This window comes from Malurus melanocephalus, unplaced genomic scaffold, assembly GCF_030028575.1.
Source record: "Malurus melanocephalus ecotype Western Australia unplaced genomic scaffold, MMel_1.1 scaffold_184, whole genome shotgun sequence".
In the NCBI taxonomy this organism is placed as follows: domain Eukaryota; kingdom Metazoa; phylum Chordata; class Aves; order Passeriformes; family Maluridae; genus Malurus; species Malurus melanocephalus.
In genome coordinates this window covers 577,490-595,883 of record NW_026623416.1, presented here as the reverse complement: position 1 = coordinate 595,883, position 18,394 = coordinate 577,490, and the positions used below count along the sequence as shown (strand labels likewise).

The window sequence follows — 18,394 nt, the reverse complement described above, 5'->3', positions numbered from 1 at the left end:
AAACTAAAACAGATTYACCTCTGAATCTGCAGGTCAGTATGGCTATGTAAGAGGATACTGCTATTTTCAAGACATTCAGTATAATGAGTGTGCACCTTTCCCATTTCCTCCAGAAATTATCCATATAGAATGGAAGATCAGAGTTTGAGACCAAAACTTTAAACTTCTCAATGTAGCCATATAAAAACATTTTTAAACTTCCATTTTCAATAGAGGAGGTTTATAATCCTTGAAAGTTTCTTGACGTATGAACACTCCTCATTATTAATTATACAAAACCTGAATCAAACAGATGAAAATCTGTGGTGAAAAATGGGCCATTCATTTAAAGAAGATGATTTACAAAACGTAAACCCTTAACTGAGTTATACAATTTCAGTCATAGTCTGTTATAAACAAATCTACTTTCTTTGTGTGTCCCAAGTTCATAACTGATGCTGTTATTTATAGGCTCATGCTGCCTGCTACGTAATTGTCACACCAGAATGTACCTTTGGAAGATTAAGGAATATGATTCTTCCTCCAAGCTGTGTGCAGTTGTTTTCTCGCAACTTCAGCAAATTGCATTGTTTTCGAATATCGGAAAATTTGCAAACAGAATCAGGTAAAAATTTGAAAGTTTAATTCAACTAATCGGTGAGCATATTTAACCTAGTTTCGTAATTCAATTTAGTATGTTATTGCTAATTTTTACTGGCTTTTGTGTCAATACTGTGACTTGGTATTTCTAGGACAGATTAGAGATTTTTAAATCTCTGTGTTGTGCAAAATGAAGAAGCTTCTAATTACTGGTGCAGAGCAGTTTGTGCACTGTTCTTGAAGCAAAGAAAGTGAAAACCTAAAATAAAAAATATTGTGGTGTTGGTATTATCCTTGATGTAAACAGTTACTTGTCATATCATGTGTACAGATACTTTTATTTGTTTCTGGGATTAAGCATCTGTCCTTTTAAAGATTTCTGTGCCGAAATGACACCATGTGTCTAGCCAGGGTAATGTTCTACTGCCATCTAGAGTGAGTRTTTGTTTAACAGCTCTTCAGGAACGAGATTTTTTTTTTAAGCCTGAGGTACACTGAAGTATTTTTTAATTTATATTTTGATTATTATGCTCTCCTAAAGCCTTTCTGCTGATTCTTGAATGGAATAGGAAAGGAATTAAAAGGTAGGCAAAATATTTAACGTGGAAGTTAAATATTTGAAGCTGCTCTTTTCTTGACCTTTCTGCTCTGAACACATTGGTTTTGGTGAGGAGATTTGATCATGAGCAAGAGCCCTCTGTTGTATGTGCAGAAGCTGTATCAGGAATCCTGCTACTGCATGAACTGCGTGACCCGGGGTCTGTGTAACCCAGACACTCTTCAGTGACCAGTGTGAGAGTGTAAATGCAGAGAGGAGGTGTTAGGTTGCTTTTGSGGGTTGGCTTTTTTTCATTGAGTTATTTTTCTAGTTGGTGAATTTGCTTGCTAGTGGGCAAAGATGCARTGTAGCACCCGCTTCAAAGTCATGGAGTTCCTAATGCTTCCAGCATAAGAAATTACAGAAATAAACAGTCTGGATGAGCTTGGTTTTGCACTAAGACTTACTGTGAACTTTGATTCATGTCTGTTGTTGGATATTTTACAAGTATCCTGAAGACTKAAGTGAACTTGTATTATTATAACTAAGAGAATTTAATCACAAACCTTTAAAATAGAGTCTTTGGTTTGACTTTTCTGATGTTAACGATGTTTCTCTCTTAAACACTGGTGTGTTTTTTTAATATGTCTGTCTATAACCTGTCTATAACCTATGTCTATTCTCCCTTTTTATTTTTAAATAACCTCTTAATAAAATTGAACATGGAGCAGCTAAAGTGAAAGAATCCAAGGTTTTAACTGCGCCTTCTAGTCTCTTCCTTCAATATTTTAAGTGATGGAAAAGGAGGTTTTCTGTCTCAGGACTTGCACTACATGCTAAGTGTGTGAGTTCCTGTTATGCATAGTCAAGATTTTTTAAARTAAGAATGGCTTTTTTTGCATTTCTTTAATGAAAACGTGTGTCTGGTACTTTGAGTTGAGAGAATGCAGCCATTAGGTTGTGATAAGAAGCAGATACATAGGGATGGAGAAATATTCACTCACTCAGTTTGAATATTCCCAATGCTTTACTGTGACATGAAGTGGGGGAGGAAAAAGCAACTCTCATAAAACTCACCTTACTTGGAAAGATGGAATGCATTTTTATAATYCTCAGCATGCAAATAACAGATATAATATCACAATACCCCCCAAATAAGTTTCTTTTCTAACACAGAACCTCTTTTCTGTGGCCTGTGAGAATTTCTGCCCCTTGGGCTCAGSTCCCTGTCATCCAGTGGGCAGCAGCCTCCCAGGACGGAGGGGCTGCTGATACACAGGGGACCAGGGGCTGAGCCATGAGGATACTTCCCTTTTACTGCTGATCTGTTGCATAACCGTGAACCTGACAGCTGCCCCAGCAATTGACATCTTCCTTTTTTTTCATGGTCTGTGGGCCACAGCTGTGGCTCAGCACAAGGCGTGGTGAGTAATATTTGTGGTGCAGTAGCTGCCTTGCACTCTGCTGCGCATGAAGAGTTTTGTTGTGTGTTTCCTTAGATAATAGTGCTATTTTTAGCATCTTGGTTTAGCACTTGGGTCCCAGCTGTCCAGGTACTAGTCTGGTGTCTTCACATGTGACTTCTTTTGCACCATCCACATCCTGCTGAGCCTTGTTTCGAGACCTGTTGCTGGACATGTGTAGTTCTCAGTTGTCTACTGAAGGTCAGGGGATGTAGGTCACTGCCTACATCACCAAAAGCACCAAATACCATGTRAGCTATATAAGCAAATATAGCATATGCTATATGCTCTTTTTTCTGTCCAGATTCTTCCTCAAGGGCAAAGCCAAATATTGTCTTGAACTAATTCTCACATCATCCTATGTCAAGGAAACTCAGTGCCCTTTTAGTCCTTCTTGTGAGCTCATGTTCAAAGAACARACTTGCATGTTCTTACAAAACCCCACTAGCTCCTGGCATGTGCTGAAAGTTACCAAGATGTATCATGAGTCCAGCAACTCCCTGATACTCTGTTAGGATGTATTTGATGCTCCTGTGACCATGAGGTTGGTCAGGACAGCTGTCCAAGGAATTGCTGCTGCTTTTCTAGGGGAAGGGCATAGACTGTGGATGGCAGATCTCATTAAACATTGTGTGTGTGTTTGGGATATTTTAGGGGAGCAAGGAACTCCTTTGTTGGAGAACAGTTAGCATTTTTGTGTGAGGGTGGGCTCATTCAGAAGTTCTCCTGACATGGCATGCACAGAGGGTGCTCCTCTGTTGCCACAGCTGAGGAAGGGCATCGCTCAGATTGTGAAAAGACCAAAGAAGTGTTGGCAGTCGCCTGCATGAGCTGACTGCTGCAGGCATAGCTCTTCCCAGGTTAGRGTTGGGAAGTGCCAGATGTCTTGTCCCATGCAGTGAATGAGCWCATGGATCATCCCTGGCCTACTGGGGACCATTTGTCCAAAGCAGCTTTTGCTGCTGCATAAATGCTGAGCTTCAGAACCAACATTCAGCAAACATCTCTGTGCTGAAAGAGGCTTCTAAAAAACCCTTGAGCAACTGGAGGATATAATGGTAGAGCAGTTTGGAGCCCTTCTTCCAAATGACTCCTGTCATTATTCCGGTGAAGTTCAATGACTTCTTTGAAATTATTTCAAGATCCTGTTGGTGTAGATTTCTCTGCTATTCAGACTGAAGGACAAAGTGTAATAAAAGAACTCAGCCTCTTCCCATCTAAGCTGAGAAAGAAGAGGGTTGAGAGCAATCACGAACAATCATTTCCTATTGTTGTATTGTTTGGTTTTTTATGGAGTGAAATCCAAGAAGACATTAAGTTTTCTTTTATTGCAGGGTGTTTCAAGACCATCCTGTCTAAATTTCTCTCCAGTTTGCAACTTGATCTGTTTATCAGCTGTAACAGGGGGAAGGAAAATTGATTGTGTTTGGATTTGCACTGGTCTTGTATGGCCCTGAGTATCAGGAATGAGAATGCAATCAGGATGTTCTTCACAGAAGCAAATGCATATATTCATAGCATTTCTTTTAGTCTTTTCTTAGTATTTTTTGTGTGTTTTTACGGCATGCATCATTTTCTGACTTGTTAACTCCTAACTTTGGCAAGAGTGATGAGCCTATTGTCAAAGTCTTCTTCTGGAGACCAGCAATTTTTCTTGTTGGGTGTCAGTAACTTCATTTTTCAGTTGTGGAAATGATTTCTATAACATCATTATTTCTGACTGGATGACTGTTACTGCAATTCATGGATTGATATAGTAATTTAAAATTTAATGGAAACCATCCATGCATCGGTCATAGGCAAACATCATGGCCTTGGAAAAGAAAGAAATGCAGAATTGCAGTGTTAAACCTAATAGTAAAAGGATCTCAGGTATGCCTTCAATGTAATTACATGACAATGCAGATTTGCTTTTTTTAATGCTGTTTTAATAATTATTGTCATAAAACAGATAGAAAAAGAAGGTGTGCTTTTCTGACTGGTTCTTTTTTTGTTAGCTTGTTTGATGACAAGCTAACACAAACACCTTAAAYGTCTTAAATGGCAAATACCTTCTCCCCTCCCCTCCATTCAAATGAATAAGAATTCTTTCTTAAAATGTTTCTGCTTTTACAGATGAAGATGATGATGTTGATGGTTCAACRCAAGGATCAACGAAAGATATTCAAATTTCAACTGATTCAAGTAAGCWAAATTTTAATAAGCGGTGAATAGTCACCCATTTCAGTCTTTATTCATATATCTCAACTTGTATGGTCTTCTGATTAAATATTAAATGGCTGATTTTCTAATGTTAGATATTCAGGTCCAAAGTTTTTGCCCAACACATTTATCCAGGGCCTTAAAAATATCTCCTTGGTATTTTCCATTGGTGGGTTAGCGTGACAGTCTGTTCATTACCCTGGAAAATAGCTCATTTCTCTCAATAATCTTGGTAATTGAAGAAAGGAAACATCGTGTTAATAATCCAAAGATGTTCAATGAATTTAAAAAGCAGACAGCATGAATTTACAAAGCCAATTGCTTGTGAGTTTGCTGGGTCCAAATTTTACAGAAGACACTGGGTAAATTTGTGCTTGRCTTGAGTGTGCTACAATAAACAGGACTGAGCTGAACTGGTTGCTTCCTTTGCCGTTAAATTTTTAAGCACGTGGCATTTTCTGGAATTGGTATCAACCAAATTCTTACTTTTCAGAAGATGAAGTAAAACTACAATACAAGAGCTTTCCACCCCCGTGCCCATATTTGTAACTAGAACAGCATGGTACTTGCTATGTAATGTAGCTGCATGGATTGTTGTAAGACAGGACATTTCAAGTCAATGAATACTTTTTTTTTATCCTAAAGCTCTTACAGAATTAAGAGGCTAGTTGTGCAAATGCTATTTCGATTTTTTTTAAATTCAGCTCAATAAGTAATGCAATTGATTACAGAAGAGATCTCAAGCATCCTTTTGTTTCACTTGCTTAGTTCCTGACTTTTAAATTATGATCCACTGCCATACTTCCTTATTATGGGAAAATGCTCTGAYTAACTGCTATTTATCTGAAAACTTTCACTTTTTCCAGTGTTTTGAGTGACTTAAGTGGTTGAGTGTGAGGACTTCTCCATTTCAACAGTTAAGCCTATATCCCTTAGGACTGTCAAAAAGAGCAAATTATGTATCCAGATATTTCAACTGGGTTTGTTGAAAGCATTAGTACAGGCCAGTTCAGCTTTAGTTTATCCTTCCAAAAATAAGAAAAAAGTTAGGAAAATTCAGGGCAGGATACAGGCTTTAATAAGTAATTTGTTCAGTCCATCTTTGGACTGGAGAAAGCATCAATCGGTGGTGTATTTTCATAGGTCATGTAAAGCATCATTAGTTGTGTTTTAAGTATTAACAGTGGCTTTTATGTAACRCATTTTCACAAAACGTAGGATAGTGTAGAGCCCAGTAACTTTGCTGTGATTCAGAAAGTTAACTAAAAACRACATCCACAAAAAGACTCAGAGACAGCATTCACTGAAAAGACAGGATAGACTGTGGTGATGAGGTCCAGGGCATGGCCATGGAGTAGCAACCARCAGTTTCTTTAAATGTGACCAGGTTCACGTATTTTTAAAAACACTGAGAACAACTCACAACAAATTGAATAATATTGATGTGGAAAGACACACTTTTTTGATAGGAAAGAAGCCAATAGAAAAGGATACAAAATCTGTAGTTTAATATTGGAAGAAGATTTGAATTCATTGTTCACATTCACTTTTGTTTCTTTGCTATTSTAATGGTATTGCTGAGTGAAGTGTAAAGTTAGAAGATCTAAGTCTCAATATTGGTAGCATAACTGTGTTAAATCAACCATTGTATTTAGCTTATCAAGACCCTGAAACTAAAAMCATAAAATTACCATAAGAACAACCATGCAGTTTCTGGGTTGATGGATTTGACAGACATGAAAGCAGGTTTGAAAAAGCCTCTCTCTGCCCTGTGAGTGTCCCTCAAGACACGCAGGCTGCAAGAGAACGATCTGATTCAGCATGTGTCCATCTTCTGCAGGACAAAATTCAGCCATCAAAGAAAATCCATTCTGAAGGAGGTTTTGAAGGAGTCTGTCTGGGTAGAGGAATGGGGCTGCAGTTCTGTCAGCAAACAGAGGTTTCACAGCATGTCCTTCTACAGCCTCTGTTCTGCCCTGCTCAGGTTGCTGTTCATCTGCTGAGTAAGAGATAAAATGTTTTTTTGTAAGATAGACCCAAATCATTGGCTTAGAGCTTGCTTTTGCCTTGTGCCAAACCTGCTGACAGGGCACAGATCTCCTCTGCAATTCTGCAAGCAGGAATAAACTGTTTTCCAGAAGAAGCAAGGACAGCATATGGTGAGGTATTTTCCCCCTAAAGATACTTTGGAAAGCTTTAGTCTCTCATAAAAATGGCCTTTGTGTTCTTCTATAACTGCTTACAGGTAACTAAACATGTCACATGCTTTTCTTAAGTATGATTAAATGGATTTGACACTGGTGAAACCAGATCAAGTGGTGATACATATGGCAGATGCTTGGAGGGGCTCTAAAAACCAAGAGAAGAGTTAAGAAATGCCTTCCAGAATGGGAGGACAGCTGTGTGACACAGATTTGTGCTTCAAAATTGTCTTGAAACTGGGGGAATTTGAGCTGCTCGTAGAAACAAGTTCAGAGAAGGCACACACCTGCAATTGACTCTCCTGGAAGAGAAAGTGCTGGAGAAAAGAAGAAAGAATCTGGGATTTTGAAAGACTCTCTTCAAGGGCAATAAAAGAAAAAATACATGATTCTTACGTACATAAAGTTGGTCTTGCAGGTTATGAATCCTGATAGTGAAATAAACCAAAACTTGACAGTCCCCTCACTGTTGTAMTATGAAACAGCAGTAAAGAAGGAGAGTGTAAAGCACGTAGATAACACAAGTTATTTTGGAAGAATGGTTCTTGGTCAGCTGTGTTGCTAGAATTTGGTCTTTTAAGAATAATTTTCACAAATACACTCACTATAGGCTTCCAGCTTTCTTCAGTGGCAGAACCATTCAGGACTACAGAATTTTGTTCTCTCAGTCACTAACCATGTGTAAGACTTTTCAGAAGTCTATCCTGTCTTTGGGGATTTGCAACTCAAAGGCAACATGAACTTTAAACTCACTCAATGCTGTTCATCCTTTTCCCAGGAAAACTTGTACTGAAGTTTTCCTTTCCCGGGAAAACTGAAATAAAATTCCACAATTTGGTAAATTATGCCTGGAGTTAACCTTTTGTAGTTATTTTCCCCTTGAAAAAGGGAAGAACGAATAACCAGGTTATTTTCAGCTCAGTATCCCATGGTAAGAAAAAAATATAATGTGTTTTTCAGGAGAAAGTCCTGACACTGTGTACTCTGATCCAACAGAAAAGATAAAAGACGTTTAGCAGTGAGGTGCCAGTGTTACAAAACAGGCAGTAACTCCTTCAAATACCACAACTTCATAGGTGCATATTAGCAAAGGTTTTTTAATATATATATATACTAAGTTCAGGATATGTAGAYTTCAATAATGGGATCATTTTCTAATATTTAAAAATTGGAACAGGTGGAAGGAAGAGTTTTGTCTGACTTCAGAAGTGGTTATAATTGAGCTTCTTGCCGCGGCTGGTAAGACAAATCAGACTGGCATAAGACACCCCCTAAATTTCATGTATTGGATGTGCTATTGAATCGGTGGAGCAGTGTATTTCTGGATGACTGATTGCAGTATGTACCTGTTTGTTCTTTGGTTAATGTTTTTTCACGAGCTCATGTGCAAGCAAGCCATTTTTCGCTGGGTTGCAGTAAAAGTGTCCCCTATGAGGAGGATAGTGACAAAGTTAATTGTGATTTTTTTTCACTGATAAAATTTTTATGCAATGGATACAAGATTACCAGCATTATGTTTATTTAACTAAGAAATATGCTTGAGCTTAGGGCATTACAATGAGCCTGTAGATCTAAACTTCTCCTTGTAAACCAGTTTATTTTTAGAGTCAATCCAACTGTTATTTTTCTGTTCTTAAGACATGGAGAGCTCATAAAAAATTCTCCAGTTACAATTGCTGGGGATTCTCTTAGGCCAGTAGTATCTTGTAAGAGCAGACTACAGAGGCATTTCAAATGGAAACAAGTACTAGAACTTGGATGAATATTTTTGTTCTCAGATGGTTGTCTACTCTCTGGATTGTTAGAAAAAACAGTAGAGATTTTGATAGTCTTATGAAAATTCATACTCAGAACATCGGCTGTACTGTCAGTAACCAGGGTTTGCTTGTTTTCTCAAGTTGTGTTAGCTCTAAAGAAGGTCACCCAGGACACAGTGTGTCTTTTGGTTAGCATTTGTCTGTGCCAGAGTTACCATGGAGATCACTTTGACAGAAATCTGTTTCCAAAAGATTTCCACTCTTTCTGGCATAAATCCAGCAGAATTTAAAGGAGTAGATAATTTTCTGATGCATGCTACAATCCCAGTGCAACGACTCTTGAGTTTCAAGGTACTTTAGTAGTAATAGTTGATGATATTTAAATCTTCCTTATATTGTGACTAAAAAGAAATTGACAACAGACACAGCCACTGTGGTAACAGCAAAACTGACAATCCACAGTGACACACCCTTCTTCATGTCAGGGTATTTGAATCGTTATTTTTATTTGAGAGAGTTTCATTTTAGAAGACCAATAGTTTCAAACATATTATTAGATAATCCTTTAGTTTTGTGGTGTTTGCTTTTCACTRAAGTTGGAGAGTGTACGCTGAAGCAGAAATAGGTGGATTAGACACAACATATTTAGTTTCAGGTGCTTCAAGAAAACCAGCACTGACGTGTCCTTGCAAAGTAGCTATCCACTGCAGTCTTTCTTCAYAATCTGTCACTGCAGCATTGAAATTCCCAGTGATGCACATTTCTACCTGGATTCTTGCTTTTTTCCGTCATCAGTTAAAGGTGGTTTGGTGGTTTTCTTCCTCCAGTTCCAGTTCTCCTTTTTAATACTTCTGTGGTAGTAAATGGCAATTTGCTCATGTGTTTCATTGAACTTAAATGCTATTTGAGAGCAAAAGGCTCTCAGTATTTTATTCTGTACTACAATATACTTGCAAGCTGTAAGGGAAGCATGGAAGTGGACCCCAGCATATCTGCTTTACAATGTGTGTTAACAGTCTGCATTATTAACCAGTTGTGTGGGCATTACAGCTGGTGTGTGTGGCTTTCACTTAATATTTCTAACATTTCTAGAATTGCAAGTGATAGCTTCTAGTGATTTTGCTCCTTGATAATGAATGCAGGTATACAGATTTATCATGAGATCTGACTGTAACACTGTGCTACACAAAGGGTGACTTTTGTAATAGTTCAGTCCAACACTGCAATAAAAAGGGTATATTCTGTCATTGAAGAATAGTCATGTCTGATTCGAGGTGTGTGTTAATGAAATACAATAATTGTTTCCATTCAGGTAAACAAACGCTAAAGATATTTGACGGGAATGATGCAGTGAAACGCAATCAATTTCGACTGATTTCAGTTCCAAGGATTGCAAAAAACGAAGACGTTGTGGTAAGAAATGCAGTAAAAGTCAATTTTCCGGTATGATACACATAATTACCTATTACAAAAGTAAAAAGCTAAGTTTTATAAATGTARCCCAACAACAACAAAAATCTGTAAATGGGCTGTAATATTATCATGTAATTTGACATCTTCAGTTAGTACTCTTATTTTAAAGCATCTGAAGAAATGGTGACTTAGTTATCTGTAGCATAATGGCGACCGCAGTGTCACATTAGACAGTCATTCTGCTTCCCTGTGAAGGATTTTAYTGATTAAAGCAATACTGGATAACCAGCTCCTTAGATCTTGTTCCTTTTCTGTAGCAGTGGTTTGATATTTATCCTGGACTGCCACCAATACTGCACTTGAGTTAATTGGCTTTGAACACTGAAGCTTGCTACAGTTATCCCAACCCCTTGGCTGTGAAAGTAATTTATATTGATCACATTCTGACCGCTCCCTAGCTTTTCCAGTGCTCCATCTGAGGTGGGAAGATTACTTAGTACAAAATCAAGTGTGCTCTACAGTTATTTATTTACAGGGCTAGGCAGAGACCCCATACTGTGAGAAATAAATCCCAGWGGGGGAACTGGGTGGTGCAGGGTAGAATTGAGCATGGTTAGGTCTCAGACCTGGCAGAGGAGTCTGAAGAATGTATTTCATCAGAATTTTGTCAATTTAAAGCTAAAGATCGTTAGGACTTTTATCTTGATACTGTGCTCAAAATCAACAAGAGTTTTGAAAATAGTTTGTAGTGTTCTGCATGTCGAAGATCTTTAAGAAAAGCTACATATGGGATAGAAATTATTTAAGAGTGCTTACTTCCCTTTTAACACATTTTGCTAGGCTGGTGTTTTTAATACCAAGGAAGATGAAWACAGGTTCTCGTAAGTGAGCTGTATCGACTGCAGCATCTGTGTTAGCAGGGGTGCTGCAGGCATGAGCMCGTAATGGATGTAAAATCCCTGTGATTATGTGCATCTTACAAGAACAGCCCTTTCTTTTCCTCTTCACAGGTGTGAGGGTTCAGGGCAGTCGTATGGCTGAGAGCCTCAATAATTTTTAGCATTCCCTTTGTGCAAGAAGATTGAATAGGCAGAGTTGGGTACAATCAAGTGTAATTTACCATTTTTCTTGCAGAGTAAATTTTACATATGTGAGTGCAGATTTATTGGACTTGAATTTTTACATTTGGTCTTAAAATGACTATGCTTTCCAAAAATACTGTGTTCAAATACACTGATAGCTCAAGTTTTCCTCTTTCAGGTTCACTAAAATTTGTTTTCAGAACTTCACTGAAAGTGAAGTGTTTGGGGTGTTTTGGGTTTTTTTTTTGCCATTGCTTATACATCCACTGCTCTGAGGTTATAACATGCATTAAAGGTTCATTTCATAAATCAGGTATTTATAATGTCTGTGGCTGTATAGGTAATAATGGTGTCTTTTCAAGTACATGTTAATTTATCTTGGTGTGTTTTAGGAGGCTGCTTTGAGGGCGTACTACATAAATGATGACCAGCAGGAGTACGAGCTCCAGACCTTTAYGCAGCAGGTGCTGCTCTCTGATGATGTTATCAACAGGAACGATGCTGTGGAGGACAGCAACTTGGGCTCAGTATTCCGAGAATCTGTTCCTGAAGCTTGGATCATCAGAGCCAAACCAAAGGATGAGGAAGTGATCAGAATTTATCCTGCCTGGCTAAAGTGAGTATTTTCCTTCTTGATGGCAAGGTTATYCCACTTGGCTATCCCTCTTTAGTCTAGCCCTGTTTGTTTTAGTTATTGAAGCTGCAGAACTATAACAGAGGATGTAGTTTCTTTTTCTGCATTTCAGGATTCTTCTTTTCATTGTTCTGAATGAGTAATATGCATATTATTAATTTCTATGCCTGGAAACTATTGGGTTTCTTTACATGYATGGAACATACGGTGCAACTTTTGTAATTCTATTGTCATGTGTTTGGTCAGAAAGATGCCACTAACTACCTCTGTAAACATATTATTACTTAGATACCACTTGAAAAAGTGATTTTTTCAAAGAAATGTGAAGGAGGGAGATCTACAATGTAACTTCCCATGTGAGATGGGAAGGAGGAGGAAAAAAATAAATAATTTTAAAAACACTGTACAATTTACCACTGAGACAACATGAATTTTAAGCATATTTAGCAGTGGAAACAAAATTGTCTGTTGACCTACTAATTTCTGAAGATCTGTGGGATAAAATTTAATGATGTGTTCATTTTGCTGTTGCAACTGCAGTGCCAAGTTTTATAAAAGACTTGCAGGTTATCTTTGTGGTTAGGAAGAAGCTAATCTGCAGTGCTGCAATTGTAATTAGCAGTTCCATGAGATGAAAATGTTTTCTTGTCCATGGCACTGATACCATATCTGCCATAAGTGTCGGTGAACAACTTTCTTCAACTCATGTAAATACTTGCCTACCCCYAGAGAGAATGTTATACTTAGTTTAAAAAGGTACATACAGGGTATGTCAAATGATTATCCTAAAATAAGAATTTTTCACTTTAGGGTGGGAATGGCGTATGTTTCTCTCAGAGTAAATAAGGATAGCACTGTGCAGACTGTGATCAAAGAAGTGCTTCCATTACTTGGAAGGCAGGTAAGTGACAGATCTTAAGCACATCCACATACCACCTGCGTGACCCTGAAGTATGAATTCTTCTCTTCGAAAAATTCCTGYAATCCCTTCATTTGCAATTAATGCAAATGTTGTTGCCGTTTGGCAGATTATCTCATGTGACTGGCATGCTGCTCAAAGCTTAAGGCAATCTTCAAAGTAGGCAGGCATGGTTGTTCTGTACTGGAAGGTACCATCAGTGTCTGGCTCAAGCAGATTTATGTGTATGAACACCATGGTTCTTGGGGTGCAGCATGTTTTTACTCGTGGTTTAYGTCTTGAAATATTTAAAACATAATTATGTAGCTACTCTGCTAATTTTATCTTGTTGGGAAACTGGCAATCAGTGTGAGGATGATTGTGCTTGTCTCCTAATTCTTTGTGCTGCTTTGCAAAGGAAATTGTAAAGTCACAGAATATCTCAAGTTAGAAAGGACCCATAAAGATCACYGAGTCAAACATCCTGCKCATTTCAGGATTACCTAAAACTAAAGTGCATGACTGACAGCATTGTCCAGACACTTCTYGAGCTCTCACACACTTGGAGGCATGAACACCTTCACAGGGATCCTGTTCTGGTGACTGGCCACCCTTTCAGTGAAAAACCTTTCCCTAACATCTGATTTGAACTCCCCTTGATGTAGCTTGATTCTCTTTTCCTCGGGTCCTATCACTGATCACCAGACAGAGGAGACTGGCACCTCTCCCTTCACTGTCCATCTTGAGGATGCTGTTGACCATAATGAGGCCCCCTCAGCTTCGTCTTCTCCAGGATAAACAAAACAAGTCACCTCAGAGAGGTCCTTTCAAGTCTTGACCTTAAGACTTTTTGTCATCTTGGTTGCTCTGCCCTGGACACACTCAAATGTGCTGATGTCCATCTTATGTTTTGGCTCCCAAAAYTGCCCCCAGCACTGGAGCTGAGGCTSYCCCAGGTCAGAGCAGAGYGGGACAATCCCCTCCCTTGCCYGGCTGGTGATGCTGGGCCTGATGCCCCCAGGACACAGGTGGCYCTCCTGGCTGCTTGGCTCATATTCTACTTGCCACCAACCTGATCCATAAGATGTTTTTCCACAGGRCTGCTCTCCAGCTCTCATTCCTCAGTTCATATTTTTAGCCAGGATCACCCCATCCCAGGATGAGAATTCAGCAGCAGCTCTTGTTAAGTTTTATATGGTTGGGGATTGCCCAGCTCTCTAGCTTATCCAAATCTCTCTGTAAGAATCCCCCATCCTTGAGAGAGACCACAGCACCTCCTAGTTTAGTAACATCTGGAAACTCGCAGTGCATTTTATTCTTTTATCCATTTATAAAAACATTAAAGAGCACTGCAAAAATTTTCTCCCTGTGGTGGCAAGTAGCATCTCTAGCCCTCGAGGGCTGCAAGGAARGACTCAAGGCTGAAACAGCACTCACGTTCTTTACTGTCTGCATTCCTTTCCACATCACTGGAAATTAGTAGATACGTAGTAAATCTTGTAGATGCACATGCTTTCCTTGGAAAGTAATCRCTTTTCAGTGTGCCTGTCCTTCTTGGGGTTGGTGCCAAAACAGCGTGACTTTCAGGAAACACGTTAGCAGACTTTGCTAGCATGCCAAGGCATTGGCAGTCCCAACCTCAGCAGGGTGGAGACACAAAGCTGGTAGTGAGCACATTCTATTCAGCACCTGGGGCTTGTGAGCACACCAGCAGATCCACACAATTCCACTGCTCCAGGGCACAGCCATGCTCACAGAATGCTCACTCTGGAAGGATGCTCAGGAGTACCCTAGATGAGCTGCTAATCGCTGAAGCAGGATTGGGATTAAGGTTGCTGTACAGGAGCCCCTTCACAATATGGCTGTGAGGGTGCCAATGTTTTTAGGCGCATGGGAGCCTAATGCTGTGAGTGTCTAAAATGAAGATTATTCCTGTCTTGGAAGAGGTTAGTTAGAGGAAGAACATCATGGTYGCTTTACAAATATTTTATTTTTTAAAATGTTTAATTTTCAATGGTCTGTTATACACTGTGTATGGTATATAATACAGTAATGTAAACATCGGGCAAAATTATGTCATTCAGAAGCTGTATTCACTTGCTGCATCTTTTGGCAGACGGAGTGCCTCCAGAATTTCAAACTGGTGGAAGTGCTTATGGGCAGTAAGCAAGGTAAGAGAAGGAGCATTGGCCAAAAGCACATCTGATCTCTTTGSGTTTTTTTCCCCATTCTAACACAGTCACAGTTCATTTTCTGCAATAAAAACACAAACTTCACAATGACGTTGAAATACTTGATCAGAAGTGATACTGGTTCTTTTCCGTTTGTGTGCCCTGTGGGAATAAGGTTCCCCTTCATTATTACATAAAAATTTGTTTGTGRTTTCTGTGCATATTGACACTTGGGCCCTGTTTTGGGGAGCTGTGTTTAACTGATGTAATTTTCTTAATTGCAGCTATTTATTAAAGATAAATTCTAAAGTTCAGATGGCTCCCTTCCTATGTTTTCTTTCTTCCTGATGCAGAAAGTAGAGTAAGTAGAAGTAGAGTAAGTAGAGTAGAGTAAGTTGGAGTCCTAATATAGTCCAAGTAATAGGTTTGTGTGTTAGGAAGAACAGAAATCTGCAGCCGTAGCATTGCTCAAGCATTRTATTATCCTGCAGGAGCTGGGCTGCTGTTCTCCAAGTTCACATCCCTTTGTGCTTCAGTATTTGTAAGGTTGCATGGAAGAAATAAAAAAAATATKTGAAATAGTCTAATGCTCTGACCACAGCTGAGTAAATATCTTTGTAATTCAGATACTGTCTGGGTGCTTTGCTTTATTTGTGAGCATTATTGGGAAGTTGTTTTATAAGGTTATTGGAGCTCTGTGAATGTCATAACCTTGGTTGGTTTGTGGTGCTCTGTTTTAAARCATCATTTGCAACCTTAATTTAACTGGAAGTTGTTAGAATTGTTTCAACATTTTGATAAAACACAGAATTTGGTTATTAGTGTACTTGTTAGGGAATACAGTTTTAAAGTCTGTCAAATAGCTAGATTGTTACCAAAGTACTGCTTGTCTTTTGAATGGGTTCAGGYTGTTTCTTCCTTTTTTTAAAGGAGGATGGTGTTCAAGAACTGAAAAAAGTCAGACTGTKCCAAGCACCTACATGTTTTTTCTGTTGGATAATAAGTAGCTCAGGCCTGCATGGTCCTTTATGTTAAAATTAGTTATATGCAGAGCTGTACCTTTTCCCTACATTCTTTCTTATTGTTCTGGTGTAATTGAGCCTGATTATAATTTACATACTTTCTAACATGATTAATGTTCTTGCCCTCTGCAGTTCAGCGCATGGTCTTGGACAATCAGGAACTGATTCTTAACAGACTCAAGGACATAAGAAAGGTATATCTGAAAACGAAATATGATCCTTGGTTTTTTGGTTTTTTTTAATAGCAAGTACKGTGTCCCCTTTCTTACAGAAAACATGAGTGACTGGTTACCCCTTAAGCAGGCTCAGGGGTAKAGAAGCTAAGTGCTTGAACTGAAGTTTGTTTCTGTTTATGATATTCTCTAGGCGTAAAGGACATGATTGCTAAGTGCAGAACTATTTTGGATTTTGCTTCATGATATATTTTTGCCAAATGTCACGTCATTTATTTTCCTTTATTTTGRTAGACTTCAATACGTCAGATGAATCAAACAAGATTTTACATCGTGGAAAACAGCAAATCCATTGTACAAGTGAATTTATTTGTTGGTGGCCTTCCACCTCAGCTTTCCCCTGAAGAATACACAAATATTCTCAAGGAAGAGTTAGCTATCAAAAGTAAGTAAACAGGTGCTTTTTCAGATACAAAATTTTGTATAGAACAAAATGTAGTAGCATCTATTGCTCCCTTTTATTATAATTTTAACTTTCTCTGACCTTATTTTTAAAAATCATTCTGTCTTGTACTCTCACATGGGCTTTTTTAATTATTTTAATATGCTCATAGTTGCAGGAGACATATGACAGCTCATTATTTACAGAATAATTATTACCTTATTTCAGTTATATGTGATTAGACTTTTTTTGTGTGTGTGAAAAAGCATCATTTTTAGAAGAACTGTACATATCTTGAACCATGTGCATGAATGTTCCTTGCCTTTATTAACCTTTGACATTTTTTGCGTGAGCTTTTCTCTATGTTATTCATGAGCTCTGTGCCTGATCATGGAGAAGTATAAGCAGTGTGTGCACAYGCACATGGACAAACACCCAGGGAAAAGGATTTATTTTTCTTTTTTCAAGAAGTGTAATTGAATTTTCACAATACTCCTTCAACCAGTATTTTGTATAAACAGTGTCAGGAACATGTCATGCTTTTTGTTGCAGGAAACAAAGCATTTTTCCCAATCTTTTATGTCACTTCAAGGGGAATTAAACTTGAAATGCTAGAAAGAATTCATAGTCACCTTTTATGAAAATCGGTTTAGCTTTTCCTACTTGCAAAGTAAACTTGAGAGGGAAAGTGTTAGCTGGAGGTTCTCCCTATATTTGTATAACTTTTAAGATTTATTTATATTGTATTTATGTAACTTTTAAAAATACTTTAAATATTTACTCTAAATGTACCCAAGGTTTTATGTGTTTGTATTTTTACTCTTTGCAGCAAATGTAGTATCTGTGAGTCATGTTTATCAAGCACAAGGTAAGCATTAAAATTTTTAGTCTTGCAAACAATGTCTGTGTTCAAAACTGCAGCCTAACACTAGAGGCTACAAGCTCAGAGTATTTTAGCCTTACTGTATAAGCAAAAAGCCCTTCAGGTAAAATGTAACACGCTGCCTTTATGAAGAGCAGTGGATTAGTGTTGCCTTATTAAAAAAAGTTAAAAGGTTGGCTTCATGCCTTGTGTACCAGAAGGTGGTAACATTTCTTCATAAAAATTTGAAATTGCACTTCAACTGAATCATCTAACACCACAGAGCTGTTAAAAATCCTTCAAGAGTTCTCTCTTTGACTTCACGAATACTAACATTTGGTACTGCTTTTGGACTCAGTGGGCCTGTTTCATAGTCATAGTTTTCTAGCAGTGTTAAGAGCTAGAGTTCAACAGCTTGAAAGTTGAAGAAAATAAATACACTCATCTCTGCATTCATCCTTTGAGCTGTTTCATTGCTTTTGCTGTAGGAATTTTATTTCAGCAAGATCGGAGAAGCCATGAGGCTTCTGAGAGCTGGAGCAGCAGTGGCTCTGGTCAGCTTTAGTGCAGTGGTCAGGTGGAGATCTGCATTTGGTAAAAACTAAAAGTGTGGAATTTTCTCTTTTTATGTTCAGGTGTTAAGAGTTGAGATGTTTCACTTCCTTTGGCAGTCTTAATTTCCATGACTGCTAAATGGATCTTTCTATAGCATGGTTTTGAAGACTGATGTGTGCTTGCTTTGTGTATTTGCTGTCTCCATGTGACTGATACTGACTTGTCACAGGAAAAGCCATAAAGCTTTCAGGTGTGCTTTCTCCTGTCCACATTTGTCAGTGGAGAATACCCGGTTTTGTGATACTCCTCTCATGTCCCAGCATCATTAAACCAAATTTACATGCACGTGTTTTTTAGATGTCTCTGCTTGTATGTGACTTTTATTGTGACTCTCTTCTTCAG

General features: G+C 38.4%; 1 protein-coding gene across 1 annotated transcript in view; it reads left to right on the top strand.

Annotated features, from left to right (window-relative positions):
- Positions 1-18,394, top strand: part of DGKQ (diacylglycerol kinase theta) — an 80,404-nt gene that overhangs the window by 40,432 nt on the left and 21,578 nt on the right. The window contains exons 8-16 of the mRNA XM_057373090.1: positions 451-604; positions 4,696-4,764; positions 10,053-10,153; positions 11,628-11,851; positions 12,680-12,770; positions 14,884-14,938; positions 16,093-16,154; positions 16,428-16,578; positions 17,405-17,443. Of these exons, the coding sequence (XP_057229073.1) occupies positions 451-604; positions 4,696-4,764; positions 10,053-10,153; positions 11,628-11,851; positions 12,680-12,770; positions 14,884-14,938; positions 16,093-16,154; positions 16,428-16,578; positions 17,405-17,443 (946 nt within the window). The remainder of the gene's footprint in view (positions 1-450; positions 605-4,695; positions 4,765-10,052; positions 10,154-11,627; positions 11,852-12,679; positions 12,771-14,883; positions 14,939-16,092; positions 16,155-16,427; positions 16,579-17,404; positions 17,444-18,394) is intronic.